The sequence below is a fragment of the Schistocerca serialis genome, chromosome 1, assembly GCF_023864345.2.
Source record: "Schistocerca serialis cubense isolate TAMUIC-IGC-003099 chromosome 1, iqSchSeri2.2, whole genome shotgun sequence".
NCBI classification, from domain to species: Eukaryota; Metazoa; Arthropoda; class Insecta; order Orthoptera; family Acrididae; genus Schistocerca; species Schistocerca serialis.
Window position 1 is genome coordinate 655,097,389 of NC_064638.1, and position 14,237 is coordinate 655,111,625.

At 42.4% G+C, this 14,237-nt stretch overlaps 1 protein-coding gene across 1 annotated transcript in view; it reads right to left on the minus strand.

The window, feature by feature from the left end:
- The window catches only part of LOC126421040 (neuroligin-1-like), a 746,590-nt gene that overhangs the window by 307,850 nt on the left and 424,503 nt on the right, over positions 1 to 14,237 (minus strand). Inside the window, exon 3 of the mRNA XM_050087234.1 lies at positions 930 to 1,118. Within this exon, the coding sequence (XP_049943191.1) occupies positions 930 to 1,118 (189 nt within the window). The remainder of the gene's footprint in view (positions 1 to 929; positions 1,119 to 14,237) is intronic.

Below are 14,237 nucleotides of genomic sequence, written 5' to 3' on the forward strand. Positions count from 1 at the left end.
GCCGTCCCTTGGTTGTGTGTTGCAACCCGATTGTTTAGTGTTACGCTTGGCTGCCTGTCTCACGTTAAGTGTGGTTAGTTTCCTCCCCAGGCCGACCCTTGGAACACTTCTGAGCTCCACTGTTTGTAGTTTGTGATTGTCATTTTATTTGGTCGCAGGAAATGTGCCAGGCCTTCAGCTGTGTATTTATATTGTCTGTCTTGTGTTTAGTATATGGCATTCAGCCGAACTTCATGACAACTATTTTAAGAATAGGCCTTCAGCCCTGTTTTTTATAAAATCCTTGTTGCTCTGATTAGGCCTTCGGCCGCGTTTGTTTCAGAACCTGTGGTTTTAACATGTAAATCCTTGTCTGTAAGGTTTCTCTTCAATTATCTTGAAATCTTGAAACGGCCTTCAGTCTTGTTCTGTAAGTATCTTAAGGTTGTCTTCGATTATTGTTGAGTAATTGTTTGGGCCTTCAGTCGACAAGATACATCAAGTTTTCTTAAGATGTTTCTGGTGTACTGTGGAAAAGCTTATCTTTAAAGCCTGTCTTTTATTATAAAGAATTTTCTTAGCTGATCTGAAATATTATTTCGACCTTTAGCCGTTCCTGGTGTTTTAAAAGCAATCATTTGAACTTATTCTGGAGAAGTTACTGGGGCCCTCAGCCGTAAACTGATCTTTGTTGTGTTAAAGAGAAAACTGTGCATTGGTTTGAGGAATAAAATTGTGTGTGTTTTTGTATAAATAACAGTAATTGACCTTGGCCCCTTTCCGCAACCTGATCCGCTCTGTCCTGCGAAAGCTCATTTCAGGAGTAAAAGTGTCGTGACGGAAACAGAACCGAGCATTAGGACGAGTATGACGCGGTGTTTATGAGGGCCAGTGCAGGATGCGGAAGGCAGTGAGAAAGCAAAAGAGCGCGCAGGCAGTGGGGTACTCACCCTTGGCGACGGAGGAGACGGCGACGAGGTTGGCGAGCGCCGCGCCAGAACCGTGCCCCAGCAGGGTGACGCGCGCCGGGTCCCCGCCGAACGCGGGCAGGTTCTCGCGCAGCCAGTGCAGCGCCGCCACCACGTCCATCAGCCCGAAGTTGCCCTGCGCGCTGCCCATCGCGCCCGTTTTCAGGAACCCTGCACAAGCGCAAGAGACCACCGTTCTTGTAGGTACCTCTGTTGTAAATGCGGCGCGGGGGAAAGTTAATGCTCATGGAAGGACGAAGTCGATTTTGATCCGAAGACGGCATATGCCACCTGCGGGCTAGAAGGTGTATTGATAATTGTTTCAACGTCTTCCCCCAGAAGGTATCCCAGAAGTAATATCCGGCGTTCCCGTAGGAAGTGTTATAGGCCCTCTATTGTTCCTGATCTATATTAACGACATAGGAGACAATCTGAGTAGCCGTCTTAGATTGTTTGCAGATGATGCTGTCATTTACCGTCTTGTAAAGTCATCAGATGATCAAAACGACTTGCAAAATGATTTAGATAAGATGTTGTATGGTGCGAAAAGTGGCAATTGACCCTGAATAATGAAAAGTGCGTAGTTGTTCACATGAGTACTAAAAGAAATCAGCTAAATTTCGATTACGCGATAACTCACACAAATCTGAAGACTGTAGATTCAACTAAATACTTAGGGGTTACAATTACAAAGAACCTGAATTGGAACGATCATATAGATAATATTGTGGGTAGAGCAAACCAAAGACTGCGATTCACATGAGTACTAAAAGAAATTAGCTAAATTTCGATTACGCGATAAATCACACAAATCTGAAGACTGTAGATTCAACTAAATACTTAGCGGTTACAATTACAAAGAACCTGAATTGGAACGATCATATAGATAATATTGTGGGTAGAGCAAACCAAAGACTGCGATTCATCGGCAGAACACTTAGAAGGTGCAACAGGTCTTCTAAAGAGACCGCTTACACCACGCTTGTCCGCCCTATTCTGGAGTATTGCTGTGTGGTGTGGGATCCGCATCAGGAAGGACTGACGGATGAGATCGAAGAAGTACAAAGGAGGGCAGCTCGTTTTGTATTATCGCGAAATAGGGGAGATAGTGTCACAGTCATTATACGTGAATTGGAATGGCAATCATTAAAACAAAGGCGTTTTTCGTTGCGACGGGATCTTCTCATGAAATTTCAATCACCAGTTTTCTCCTCCGATTTATAAAACATTCTGTTGGCACCCACCTACATAGGGAGAAATGATCACCACGATAAAACAAGAGAAATCAGGGCTCGCACAAAAAAATTTACTTGCTCGTTTTTCCCGCGTACCGTTCGAGTGTGGAACAGTAGAGAGACAGCTTGAAGGTGGTTCATTGAACCCTCTGCCAGGCACTTTATTGTGAATAGCAGAGTAATCACGTAGATGTAGATGTACATGTGTCTACCCCTCTCATAGAGAATGCTCACAGCCAGATGGCTCAGTATGGTGCAAACGTGTAAAGCAAGCAGGGAGCTATGACAGACACGCACTCTTGTTTCCTACAGCCAACTGAGCAAATTTGAAAGGGACCAAATTGTGGTACTCCGAGTGGTAGGATGGTCCCTTCGGAGAACTGCCGCACAAGTTGTAAGTGCTGCGTCGGTTGTGGAATGATGCTTGTATCAGTGGCCACGTGAACGTTCGCAAATCCGTACGCTAGCTTCTCGACCTCCACTCAACACAGACGCCCACCAGCATCGTCTTATTGCAAGGGTAAGTGGCAGATCGTACAGCTACCACAGCACAGATAAAAACTCTTATGAGCCCAGACGAACACGAAGTGTTGCGAACCGGTTATGAGCACTAGGACTACGTGCTTGCACATCTCTCACTCGTCTTCCGCTCACACCACGGCAATGACGTGGAATGCTCGGCTGGTGCCATCAGATGACCAATTGGTAAAAGGAACGATCATCTTCATCCCTAAAATCAGATTCTGCTTCTACACAGGTGGAGGTCGTTTGCGCGGACAGCTTATACCTCATGAGCGCTGTGCCGTAGAGTGCTTCGTCCCGCCCCAGGCCTTACTGTATGGGGTGCGATGAGCTATAACCTTCTTTCACCTTTGGTGTTGCTAAAGGGAACGCTAACCAGCGCTCGGTACTTGCAGAATGCTGTTAGACTCGTTCTTTTGCCGTTCTTGGAACAGGAAGGCGATGTGTTGTTCCAACAGGATAATGCTTGCCCACAAACTGCTCGTGAAAGCCAACGTGCTCTGTAAGACGTGCAACAACTTCCCTGTCCAGAACGATCTCCGGTCTTGTTACCAAGAGAGTAAATGTGGTTTATGTTGGGTCGAAAAATGATTCGTGCTTCTCGTCAACCAACAACTCTTACGGAACTATGTGAACAGGCCTGACATAACGTATCGCAGGACAGTATTCACTATCTGTGCGATCGACTGGATGCCAGAGTCATCTCCTGCGTCGCTTCCCGTGGAGGCTACACCACGTACTAACATGAGTCTTTCAGCATGGGTCGATATCGGGCACCTCAGAAACGCTTATGCTACTGATCTTTAAATGTAATCATTCATGTTCTTTATATGTGCAATTACAACAGAAAATCTTGAGTGAATTTGAAATCTCTATACTAATTTTTTAAGGCAGTGTACTTTGTGCACAGAACAGGCATACTACTTCTGGGAAGCTCAATAACCGTCATGTAAATCCATTATATTTGCCTCAAGTCAACAAACATTTTCAATTCCAGTTTCGACTAATTACCAGGTCATCACCAGTTGATCTGTGTAAAATGAAAGAAAAGATCTGTTTAAAATAAAAGAAAAGGGGATAGTAAAATGCAAACAACATTACGTAGCAATTCGTCAACTGAAGGCTGTATCTGACTTCGTCATAATACGACGGCATGCTTAAAAAATGCCTCAGAATTTGTTATGTGAAAACTGTTAAAGCTTTTTAAATAAAACAAACTGTGTTGATATTCTGTATCTCTATTCGTGTCTTATAAATTTGCATCCATTTGCCGCTAGAGGACTTCGAATTGTAGCGTGTAACATGGCAGTGTGCAACGTTAATATGTAGGTGCGTGAGAAACAGCGCACTGTAATGAAGTTTCGAATTCAATAAGTTCGTCCACGCATGGAGCACCCTCTTCTTCAACATGACAATGGAAGATTACTCACGAGCACTGCGACATCTACAACAATCCGACGCCTTGGGTTCACTGCCATCGATCATCCTCCATACAGTCCCGATTTAGACCCATCAGATTTCACCTGTTTCCAGAACTTAAAGAACATTTCCGATTATTTCACTTTGATAGTGATGAGTCGGTGAATGCAGAGGTGAGGTTGCTGCTCCGTGAAAAAGGTAAAAGATTCTACAGTGAGGGTAACAACAAACAGGTCTCTTGTTGGGAGAAATGTGTTCGTCACCGAAGATACTCTAATGAAAAATAAATTTGTAGACAAGAAGAATGAAAATGCAGAATGTTAATAACATTTGTTTTATTTACAAAGCTTTTAGAGTTTTAACATAAAGCAATCAGTGGCATTTCTTTTCAGCAGGCCCTCGTATATAGGGTATTTCAAACCTATCCGTGAAATAAGATCGACGGAAAGTGCAAGATAGCTAAGCAAATGCGGCTAGAGGACTAATGCAAGGCTGTAATAGTCTGCATTAATAAAGAAAAATTATGTACCATCCTTATAGGAAAATTATGGACATCCTTTTAGAAAAGAAAAGCAGCTGTATGAATATCAAGAGCTCAGATGGCAAGGCAGTACTAAGCAAAGATGGGAAAGTTGAAAGATGGAAGGAACATATGCAAGATATATACAAGAGAAATGAATACAGAATTGTAGAAAGGAAAGAGGAAGTAATCGGAGATGGGAGATAAATGTAAAGTTGTATGGCATGTTTGGCTGGGAGACCCCGACGGGCAGGTTCAGCTGCCTAATTGAAATCGTTGTCGTACCTTTCCTTGGCGACGTGTGATCTGTGTGTTACGTGTAGCATATTTCCTTGTCGAAGTGTGGTATGTATTTCTGATACTTGTAGATGGCTGTAATAGGTGTGTGTGAGTACTGTGGTCTCATGTTTGCGTTGTATGATTTTTAATAGCTTCCTTGTTATTATAATGAGTTTATATGCAAATGCCCACAGACGTTTCTATGAGCACATCGCTGTGTCAATGTTCTGCGCTACCTGTAAGTGTATGAAACTTTCGTAGGCAGCGTATATTGCTTCATTACAGGTTCTTTAAATCTGCCCGATAAGGTTACGAAAGAATGGCTTCGTCGTTCTTCTGAATGCACTATTGTTTTCTGTATGTCCGACACTAGAAACCCCTCGTAGTATTCCATCAATGTCTTCTATTTAGTCTACTAGACAAGTTCTCCAGACGCTGGGCCTTCACTGTAAGTCAGACTAGCGTCTTTTATGGAGTTCCATTAAAGTATGCGCCTTCCCCTCCACCCTCCAACCCCAATTAATATAAATTTCCGATTCAACTTCTTTACTATGTCTTCCCTCTAAATACACTCAAAAAACCGCACCACGTAGGGATTATCTGAGTAGGACGGAATCGGTGATGTGATGTATATGTACAGACCATCAAATGATTACAACTTCAGAAAAACTCGACGATTTATTCAAGATAAAGAGCTTTACAATTTGAGAAAATCAGTAACGCGTTAGTCCATGTCTGCCCCTTATGCATGCAGTTATTCGGCGTGGCATTGATTGATAGATTTGTTGGAAAACGTGCCAAATTCTGTCCAGCTGGCAAGTTAGATCATCAAAATCCGAAGTTGGTTAGAGGTCACTGCCCATAATGCTCCAAACATTCTCAACTGGGGAGAGATCCGGCAACCTTGCTGGCCAATGTAGGGTATGGCAAGCACGAAGACACGCAGTGCAAACTCTCGACGTATTCGGGCGGAAATTATCTTGCTGACTTGTAACCCCCGGAAGACTTGCATGAAGAGCATCAAAACTGAAAGTAGAATATCGTCGGCGTACAGCCGTGCTTTAGAGGTGCGCAGATGTTAACCGAAGGGGCTTTATATGAAAAGAAATGGCATCCCAGAGCATCCGTCTTAGTTATGAGGTTGTATGGCGGGCGACAGTTAGGTCTGTATCCCTTTGCTATCCGGGGCGCCTCCTGCCACGTCTCCGTTGCTTGTCGTTTTTATTTCGAAATGGGACGCATCACTGAAGACAATTCTATTCCAGTCAGTGAGACTCCAAGCCAAAGACGTGTTTGGAGGTGCCTTGGACAGTGATTGTCGCCGGCCACAAGGCCCGACGACCAAGAGTGATGGTTTAGGGTGCCATTTCATATCAGGACCCTTCTGGTTCCCATCCGCGGCCGCCTTAGCAATACGTAGACGATTTTCTGCGTTTCTGTTCTACTGTTACCCTTCGATGCAAACCATACTAGGCTTACATTTCAGGAAGATAAGTCCCGCCCGAGAGTTTGTACTGTTGTCTTCGTGCTTGCCAAACCGTATCTTGGCCAGCAAAGTCGCTTGGGTCTGCCTCGTTTGAGAATGTTTGGGGGATTATGGGCAGGGCCCTCCAACTAACTCGGTATTTTGGTGATCTAACCCACCAATTACACAGAATTCGGCACGATATGCCTCAGGACGACATCCAACAACTGTATCAACAATGCAAAGCCGGAAAACGGCTTGCATGAGGGCCAGATGGGGAACAACGTGTTATTGACTTGCTAAATTTATGAAGCTCTTTCTCCTGAATAATTCATCCAATTTTTCTGTAGTTGTAATCATTTGTTCGACTGTACAGGTACATCACGTCTATCGCTTTCCGTCCCATTCGGATAATTCCTTTGTAGCGTGTTGTTTTTGTTTTTTTGTCGCCCTTTCCCCCTGTCCACCCCCCACAGTTAATATCAACCTTCTATACAACTTCTCCACTTTAGCTTCGTGCTATTAGCGAAATATTTAAACGACGTTTACCGCTAATCATGTAATCTGATAAATCTGATACTATTCGGTTCTTTATTCTATTCGTGGGCATTACCTTGTGTTTATTCACATACAAAGGGAGATACTATTCAGTTCGCCAGCAGAGGTACTCCCTAAATTGTTCTGCTTCTCCAAGCGACCGTCCAGCGGCCATACTCTTCCTAAAGACAACAACGTCGTCAGCACGTTATCAGACTGCTGTAGACCCTAGCTGAGAACGTTAGCAGTACTAACACGTTTCCTTCATCCATTCGAAGTCCAGAGCAACGAACTGCGTGCTGCAAGCCAAACATTCTTTGAGAAAATCTTATATCTGAGATACTCTACACGATTGCGTCTTTGTTATTGGGCAATTGTGTTGCTCATTACAGAATGATTTCGGGAATCTCACACGATTGACATAATCGCCTTGGTCCACTACGAGGAAGATTTCACGCTAGTGGTGTTCTTTTGAAATGTTATGATGTTTTAACTTACAACATTCTCTATGATCCTGTAACGGACAGAACGTTACAGATATTAGAGATATTGGTCTGTAATTTTGTACATCAGATTTTTAACCTTATCAGATAAATGAGAGTGACCTCCGCCCTTTTCACGCGGGGCTGTTCGCTGCGCTACAGATTATGGACGAAAACGAGCGAGGAAAAGGGTTTAATTCCGCAGTATAACCGCTGTAAAATCGGATGGGAATTCCTCAGAACCAGGTGTCTTGTTCGCTCTACAATATTCGCAATTATCGGAAATCATTACTCCAAAATGGTTCGTTTGCGAGTGTGTTCAGCGGTTAAACATTGGCTTGGTAGAGGCGTTCTCACAAGTGAATTCATTTTTAAATGCCGAATTCGATATTTCATTATATCTTCGGTTGTGTCACTAGATAGACCCATAAAACGACTGATTTCTTCCAATTGTGCACCAAGACGTCAAGAATTACGAGTGAAATGCTGTTCATTTAGGTTAAATAATTTCTGTAACGGATCAGCCCTTGCCGAAATGATGTCTTTCTTGAGATGCATGAGAGACTAGGAGGACAGGAATCGTTAACTGACATAAAAGAAGTAGTTTCTAGGATAACGTCAAACATATATCACCAGTATTATAAATTATTATCGGCTTTATGCGTAGTCCTTTCCACAGTTATTCCAGCTGTCAGTAAATTTTCTTTATTATTTTTCTGATATTCTCTTTTAGCTATACCTGATTTCACAGCAGTCAAATGCTTCCACTAAACTAAGATACATGTTTACTTCTTATCATCTCACTTTGCACTTATCTTCACCGCGATTTATGATATGTTCGGGATCTAATCACGAAGCAGAGGGGACGATGGTAATACTTAACAACAACTCGTTAACGGTTGACAGATATAAAATACATGTTCTCAGTTCGTATTTTGTGTAGAATGTAACTGATTTTTCGTGCTACCAAATGTAAATTATCTCCAAGCATGAAATTTTTTAGCCTTTGCTGACCTTCGTCGCTAAAAACTATTTTTTTAAGTATAGTTGCATGAGTAGGGCTAAATAAGTTCATTATTGTCAATACTAATCATTTACACATATCCCGTAAACTCATTCGTTCCACATCATTTCAGTAAAAGAATCGTTCAGATGATCTATGGAACATGCAACTAACTATGACTGGGTCTGCCTGCAGCCAAGAGGACTATATTTGTGTCATATTTATCTTGTCAGACCAGTTTTTCAGAGAGATGTAGATGATAATGCATTTAGTATTACTTCGCAAAACTTTTATTACCGATGGTAATGTATGTTTGCACATTTGATATTAGAAAAATGTACAGTAAGTCGTCAAATAGTACTACTCTATCGTAAAATAGTACTACTCTATCGTCAAATAGTACTACTCTATGACTGGCACATTTCTATGCTACCGCATGTACGCTGTCCCTGAATGGATGTATGATTCGTATGAATCTGGTGGCCGGTAAACACATCCGACTACGTAGTTTTACTCATTTTGAACCTTGCTGGACCTAATGCTTCTGATAGTAATTATGTACTCTCCACTTCTTTTTGAGTACAAGGTATCCTTACGATGTATACCTCATATGTTATGGAAAAATCCTTAATTTGGATTTTCGGGTTTTGAACGAATTCTCTGTTTGTAATATTATACTTGGACGACAGCTGCTTTGGAAGTAAGTCAATTGTAAGAGTTTACTACGAATGCTTCAGCAGCTACTAAGTAGTATTTTAATAATAAGACTTTCCGTGTTTGTTCATTGGGTTTACGTGATGACGAGTTTCTGTCTGCGATTGGAGTTGCCTAAATTAAAAAGAAAACCATCTGCATGGTCGACGTATTCTGCCAGCCAAACCGTCTCTGTACGTTTCATCTACTCAAGGAAACTTATACACGTTTACTCGATAAAGCATGTCTAGGGCACTGCTCCGGAGCTGACCACAGCTATTTAGATTAGATCCTCCACTTTGCTCTATATCAAAGGATTCCAGTTAGTCCTCGGACCGATGCTGCACATCGACAGCTGTTCCGGGACCCCATCTATTTCTAGCGGTCTTCGGAAAGAACCAACAACAGTCTTAGATGCTAGGCACCCGTTCCCTTACGAGTATGATGAACTTTGACGACTGGTGTGATTGCCCCCATGTTCCCATGCAGTCCAATATCGGGACACCCTCACATTCGAACGCGCCACATATCTGGTTATTGCACGATTCGACCAACCGATCGAATGGAGACCGCAACGAGGCCCCTTACAGACTCTGTCAGGCACTGATAATGCTGTACCACACGCATCTTCCTGTCCTTCAGAGACATCGAGCAACATCTGAAGCTTTTCAGTTCCTTAAATACCCAACCGGGCCTCGTAACAACAATAAACACGAACAACACTAACACACCCTTTGGCCGCTCTGCTATTCACAGAGAATTACAACTTTAAGCATTTACATAACCACCAATAGTCCGTATGCTCACGAAGTATCATTAACATCCGACCATACCGTTTTGGTGCAGAACTTGTTTCGTTAGACAGTGTAATTTAATTCCGAGACAATACGTGGAAGACAAAAAATTGAAAGTGTACGTGAAAGTGTATTTAGTAATGAGTGTACAGAATAAAGACGATTACTTGCTCGATATGTGCAACGTACCAATATGGAAAGTGAGTTTCACATCACTGACGACCTTGCTCCATTGTGCGTCATACAATACCTTTGAGTTTTTACGTGGAGCCACTGCAGTTTTACCTTGGAGCTGAATGTGTTCTTGTCTTTAAACATTACGCCAGTAACCACTGGCTTAAAGACTTGCGGTAACTGATTGCATTCTCTGCTAAATCAAATTCTGTTTCATACCAGGATATCCGTCACTCTCGCGCGTCAGTTCTCTGTCTGCTCGAGATTGTTTTCGGACAAGAGGTTTAATGCAATATCACACGAATCGTCGTAAGCTCCACATGATCTAACATGTTGAATATCCCAGTGTATATAGGTGGTAAGTTGAACCTTCTCCCTATTATTCCAGCCTGAAAGTGTAATTCGCACCTAATATTCTCGAATAGTCTCATTTAATCGGATTGATAATTCCAAAGTCGTCAGTTTGTGAGTGACGCGGTGGTTAAAAAACTAGCTCTGTAAAACAGTTCTCAAGTGTGAATCCATTTGTAAATGAAGACGTTAATATTTCTGTCTTCCGTTGACTTCAGATGCATCATTAGATATATTCGTGATGATATTCAGAAGTTTCTCCAGTAACAGTATGCCGCTAGGACTCAAAAACAGTAAATGACTACAATGTTTAACTATGTTAAATGTTCATAAGAAATAAATTATTTCATACACAGAGTCCGTAAAAACTTTTCTAGGTATGAAAGCCTTCTTTGTGGCAACATATATGTCGCTGTCATAGGAATCTTACCTACATTTGTGACATATATTTCTCGTCGAATGTAAGATTGAGTTGGCGTTCACGTCTAATTTTGGCGACGTTTTTGTTCCTAGTACTACTTGGTCAATATTACCAGTAATACGCGAGAGAAATTATGCGATTTCATCTCACAGTTCTTGCAGCTGACGAGGTCTCTAACCTGAGAGTACCAACATTGCTCCTCTTAATTGCAATCGGTGTTCTACTCATCTCTCCGAATATGAACAGCACGAGCTCATCTATCATGTAGAGGCGTTTATAACCAAGCGTTTGCTAACCTATGAAACCAAAATGTGCACACCACAAATACTCTGCGACCGAGTGTAGTTATACAGAAATTGCACAAGATCACACTGAACTTTGCCGCTGACACGATAGAGGAGAAAGAAACGTACGGTTGCTCAACGCAGAGGGTATCAGCGGCTTTCATGATGTTTGTTACTGTGTGTATTTAATATAATTAGTTTATTACGACAATATTTATGTTTAATGCAAATTAAAAACAGCTTCTTTCTATGTTTTTACTTCTTACATGTACGCCACGGAGATCTGGCGATCGCTGAAAGCTATACTTAACCCGTCACGGTTTCATCACGTCACCGTACACAATACGCAGCTTGATACTATATCCGGTGTTATACCACTACGATCTGACGATGAAATAAAAAAAAAAGAATTTTAAATAAAACGTTTGTCTGTAAAAGTATAGTCAATCTTTCTTGGTCATTATCACATCAAGTTTTATGGAATGAGTCAATACTTTTTATTATGTGGCCTAACATTTCTTATCGTTGATGGAAATAAACCCATTTAAAATGTTTACGAAAAATAATAATTGAATGATGCATACTGTTTTATACACCCAAGAAAAAATTATTTCAGTTGTGACTACTATGAAATTTCAACCAACAGGTTAGTTACGTATGAAAAAGTTGTTTAATATTGAGAAGTGTTAGAAGTAAAATTATATTTCTTGTCTTACAATACGACGACGATTATTTGAAAAGTAATACTTTTGTAATTCAGGGACTCCTGGTTGTTATTTTTTTTTGATGAGGTGGTCTTGCAGACCATGCATTTGGAAAACCTCCAGAGATATAACATCCGTGGAAGGTTGCATTAAGCAGATCTTTCTTATATGAAAACAGTGGTTTCTATACAGTTGCGGCTCTTCCCATGCAGGTATCACATGCTGTACAAGGAGGTCTCAATAACGTGCAGATGTCACGGTACAAAGGACAGGAGCTGTGGGCATATAGTCTTCAAAGAAGTACGGACCGAGAAATAAAGGTGCTTGTGAATTCACACAGCACAGTTACATACTGCGAGTGAAATGGTTCTGTGTGCACAGCACACGGTTTAAGAGTACCCAAAATTTGGTAGTTTTGCGTACTCACTCACTGCACCCTGTAAAATGTGCTTCTTCACTGCATAGAATATTGTCCGGCCACATGTTATCAATTTCGATCCGTGACACAGAAGAGCAAATTCAGGACGTTGCTGCGCATAATGATTTTGCAATTGCTGCACCGCCTGGATCTTGTGCAGGCACAAGTGTAAAATAGACTGCAAAACTTTCCGTACTGTTGACTATGGGGTGGACAATTCTCGTGGCACTGCACGACCAGTAGCAATATCCGGGGAACGTGCTGCATGGTTATTTACAGCTACAGCTACCTCGTCAGCAACTTCCACTGGGATAGGGCGCCTACCTCTTCCAGGAGTCACACAGGCTGACCCGTGTTTTCGGATTTCATTATCATTTCCTTTAAACCGCTTAACGACATCAGAACTCTCGTCAGACCTTTCAGTCGGCGTTACTCTCTTAATGCAGCATTGTTATTGCTACCGATCATGTGAAAGATTTCGCTAAAAGTACTCACTATGTCTTCTCGATAGCCATACCGTTCACTCGTGCTATGGCTTGTCAAATGACAGTGTGGATGTCATATCTTCATACAGACAGTACACGGCGCCAGATTTGCATCTGGTGGCCACAGTTGGAACTAATTTGCTTTCCAGCACAACTCGGTTCCGAGTCACCGCTGTGCCGTGCGCTCGCGTTTAGTTTCGCGTAATTTCGGCGGATTTGGAATCCTTCTGGCTGCAAGAGTGCACGGAGCGTTACTGTCGCCGGTAGAGGGCAGGTCGGAGGAGAAGGTAGTTAAGGGCTGCTGTGACCTGGAGAAAAGGAGACTCTGACACGGACGGCGAGGAGTGCACGTGAGGCGGCGTGTTGTGGCCAAGTGTCTGCCGTGGCCCGTTGGCAGAGTGGTGCCTTTGCTCACTGCGGGTTTGGCAGGACCGAGTGTTGTCGCAGCCGAACATTGCTCGTTAAAAGCTACTTCGGCGGGACGCACAGTATTCGGCGTGTCCTCCGCTACTGAAGCTGCAAGCAGTTTATGTCCAATGTGGTGCCGGGTTGGAGTCCGGTCTGACCTTTGCAAGTACTGGACGCGGTGGCGTCTGCTGGATGATGCCCGTGGGTTTCCGACTAAGAGTAATCTTCGTTACGTCTCTCGGTGCTCTCTAAGAAAGCGTTTGTCAGTGGGCGCGGATAGATGATTGTATCTCTTTTTAACTGCCTGTGTACCAAGATTGAAATTTTTAAGAAGGTTTCTAGTACTGTGGCAGCGGCAACCGCCGTCCTGCATTAGCAGAGGAGGAGGAATTTTGCTACTGACGTTGCCTCTGGCACCGCCTCTATCATCATAAATGTGAACCACATTTGTCACTCATTTTGGCTATTTTGAAGGCAATGGCATTTTGATAATTATTGGTAATAGCCGATGGTTGATATTTGGGACATATTTATTTGATCATATATTTTGCTGTTTGTAATTTAAATGTATTTTTACTGCATTTAATATGTGATTTTATAATGTGGCCGATTTGAGGTGATTGTTATCAGTTGTGTTACTGAAATTTAATCTTTTCGATTCTGGAGGCAATTTGTTAATATTATTCTCGGATTTTCGCTTTTTAAAAATAAATTAATTAGTGTTTTTATAAATGTTCATACATTAATTATGGCTCAGTGCCTTTCCACGCACACCAGCTGCCTACCGCATTTCAAAAGCATTCGCGCATCTATCAAGTTTTGCTGCCGTAGGATAATTACAGTGCACACTGGACATCCGTGAGTAGCTGCACTTTAATTAAAGCCACCATGTATGTACATTTCTAGTACCAGTTTTCATTATCGGCTGGATACAATCCATTAGGCTAAAGCTAAGCCATTTCTTTTAGTAATGCTAGTCCAGCAAGGTATGCAGCAGGACATCTCTGGAAATCTGGAAGGTAGGAGATGAGGTTCTGGCGAAAGTGAAGCGCTTAGGGCTTGCACTTGTCCGCAGCAAGGCAAAAGGTCTCATTAT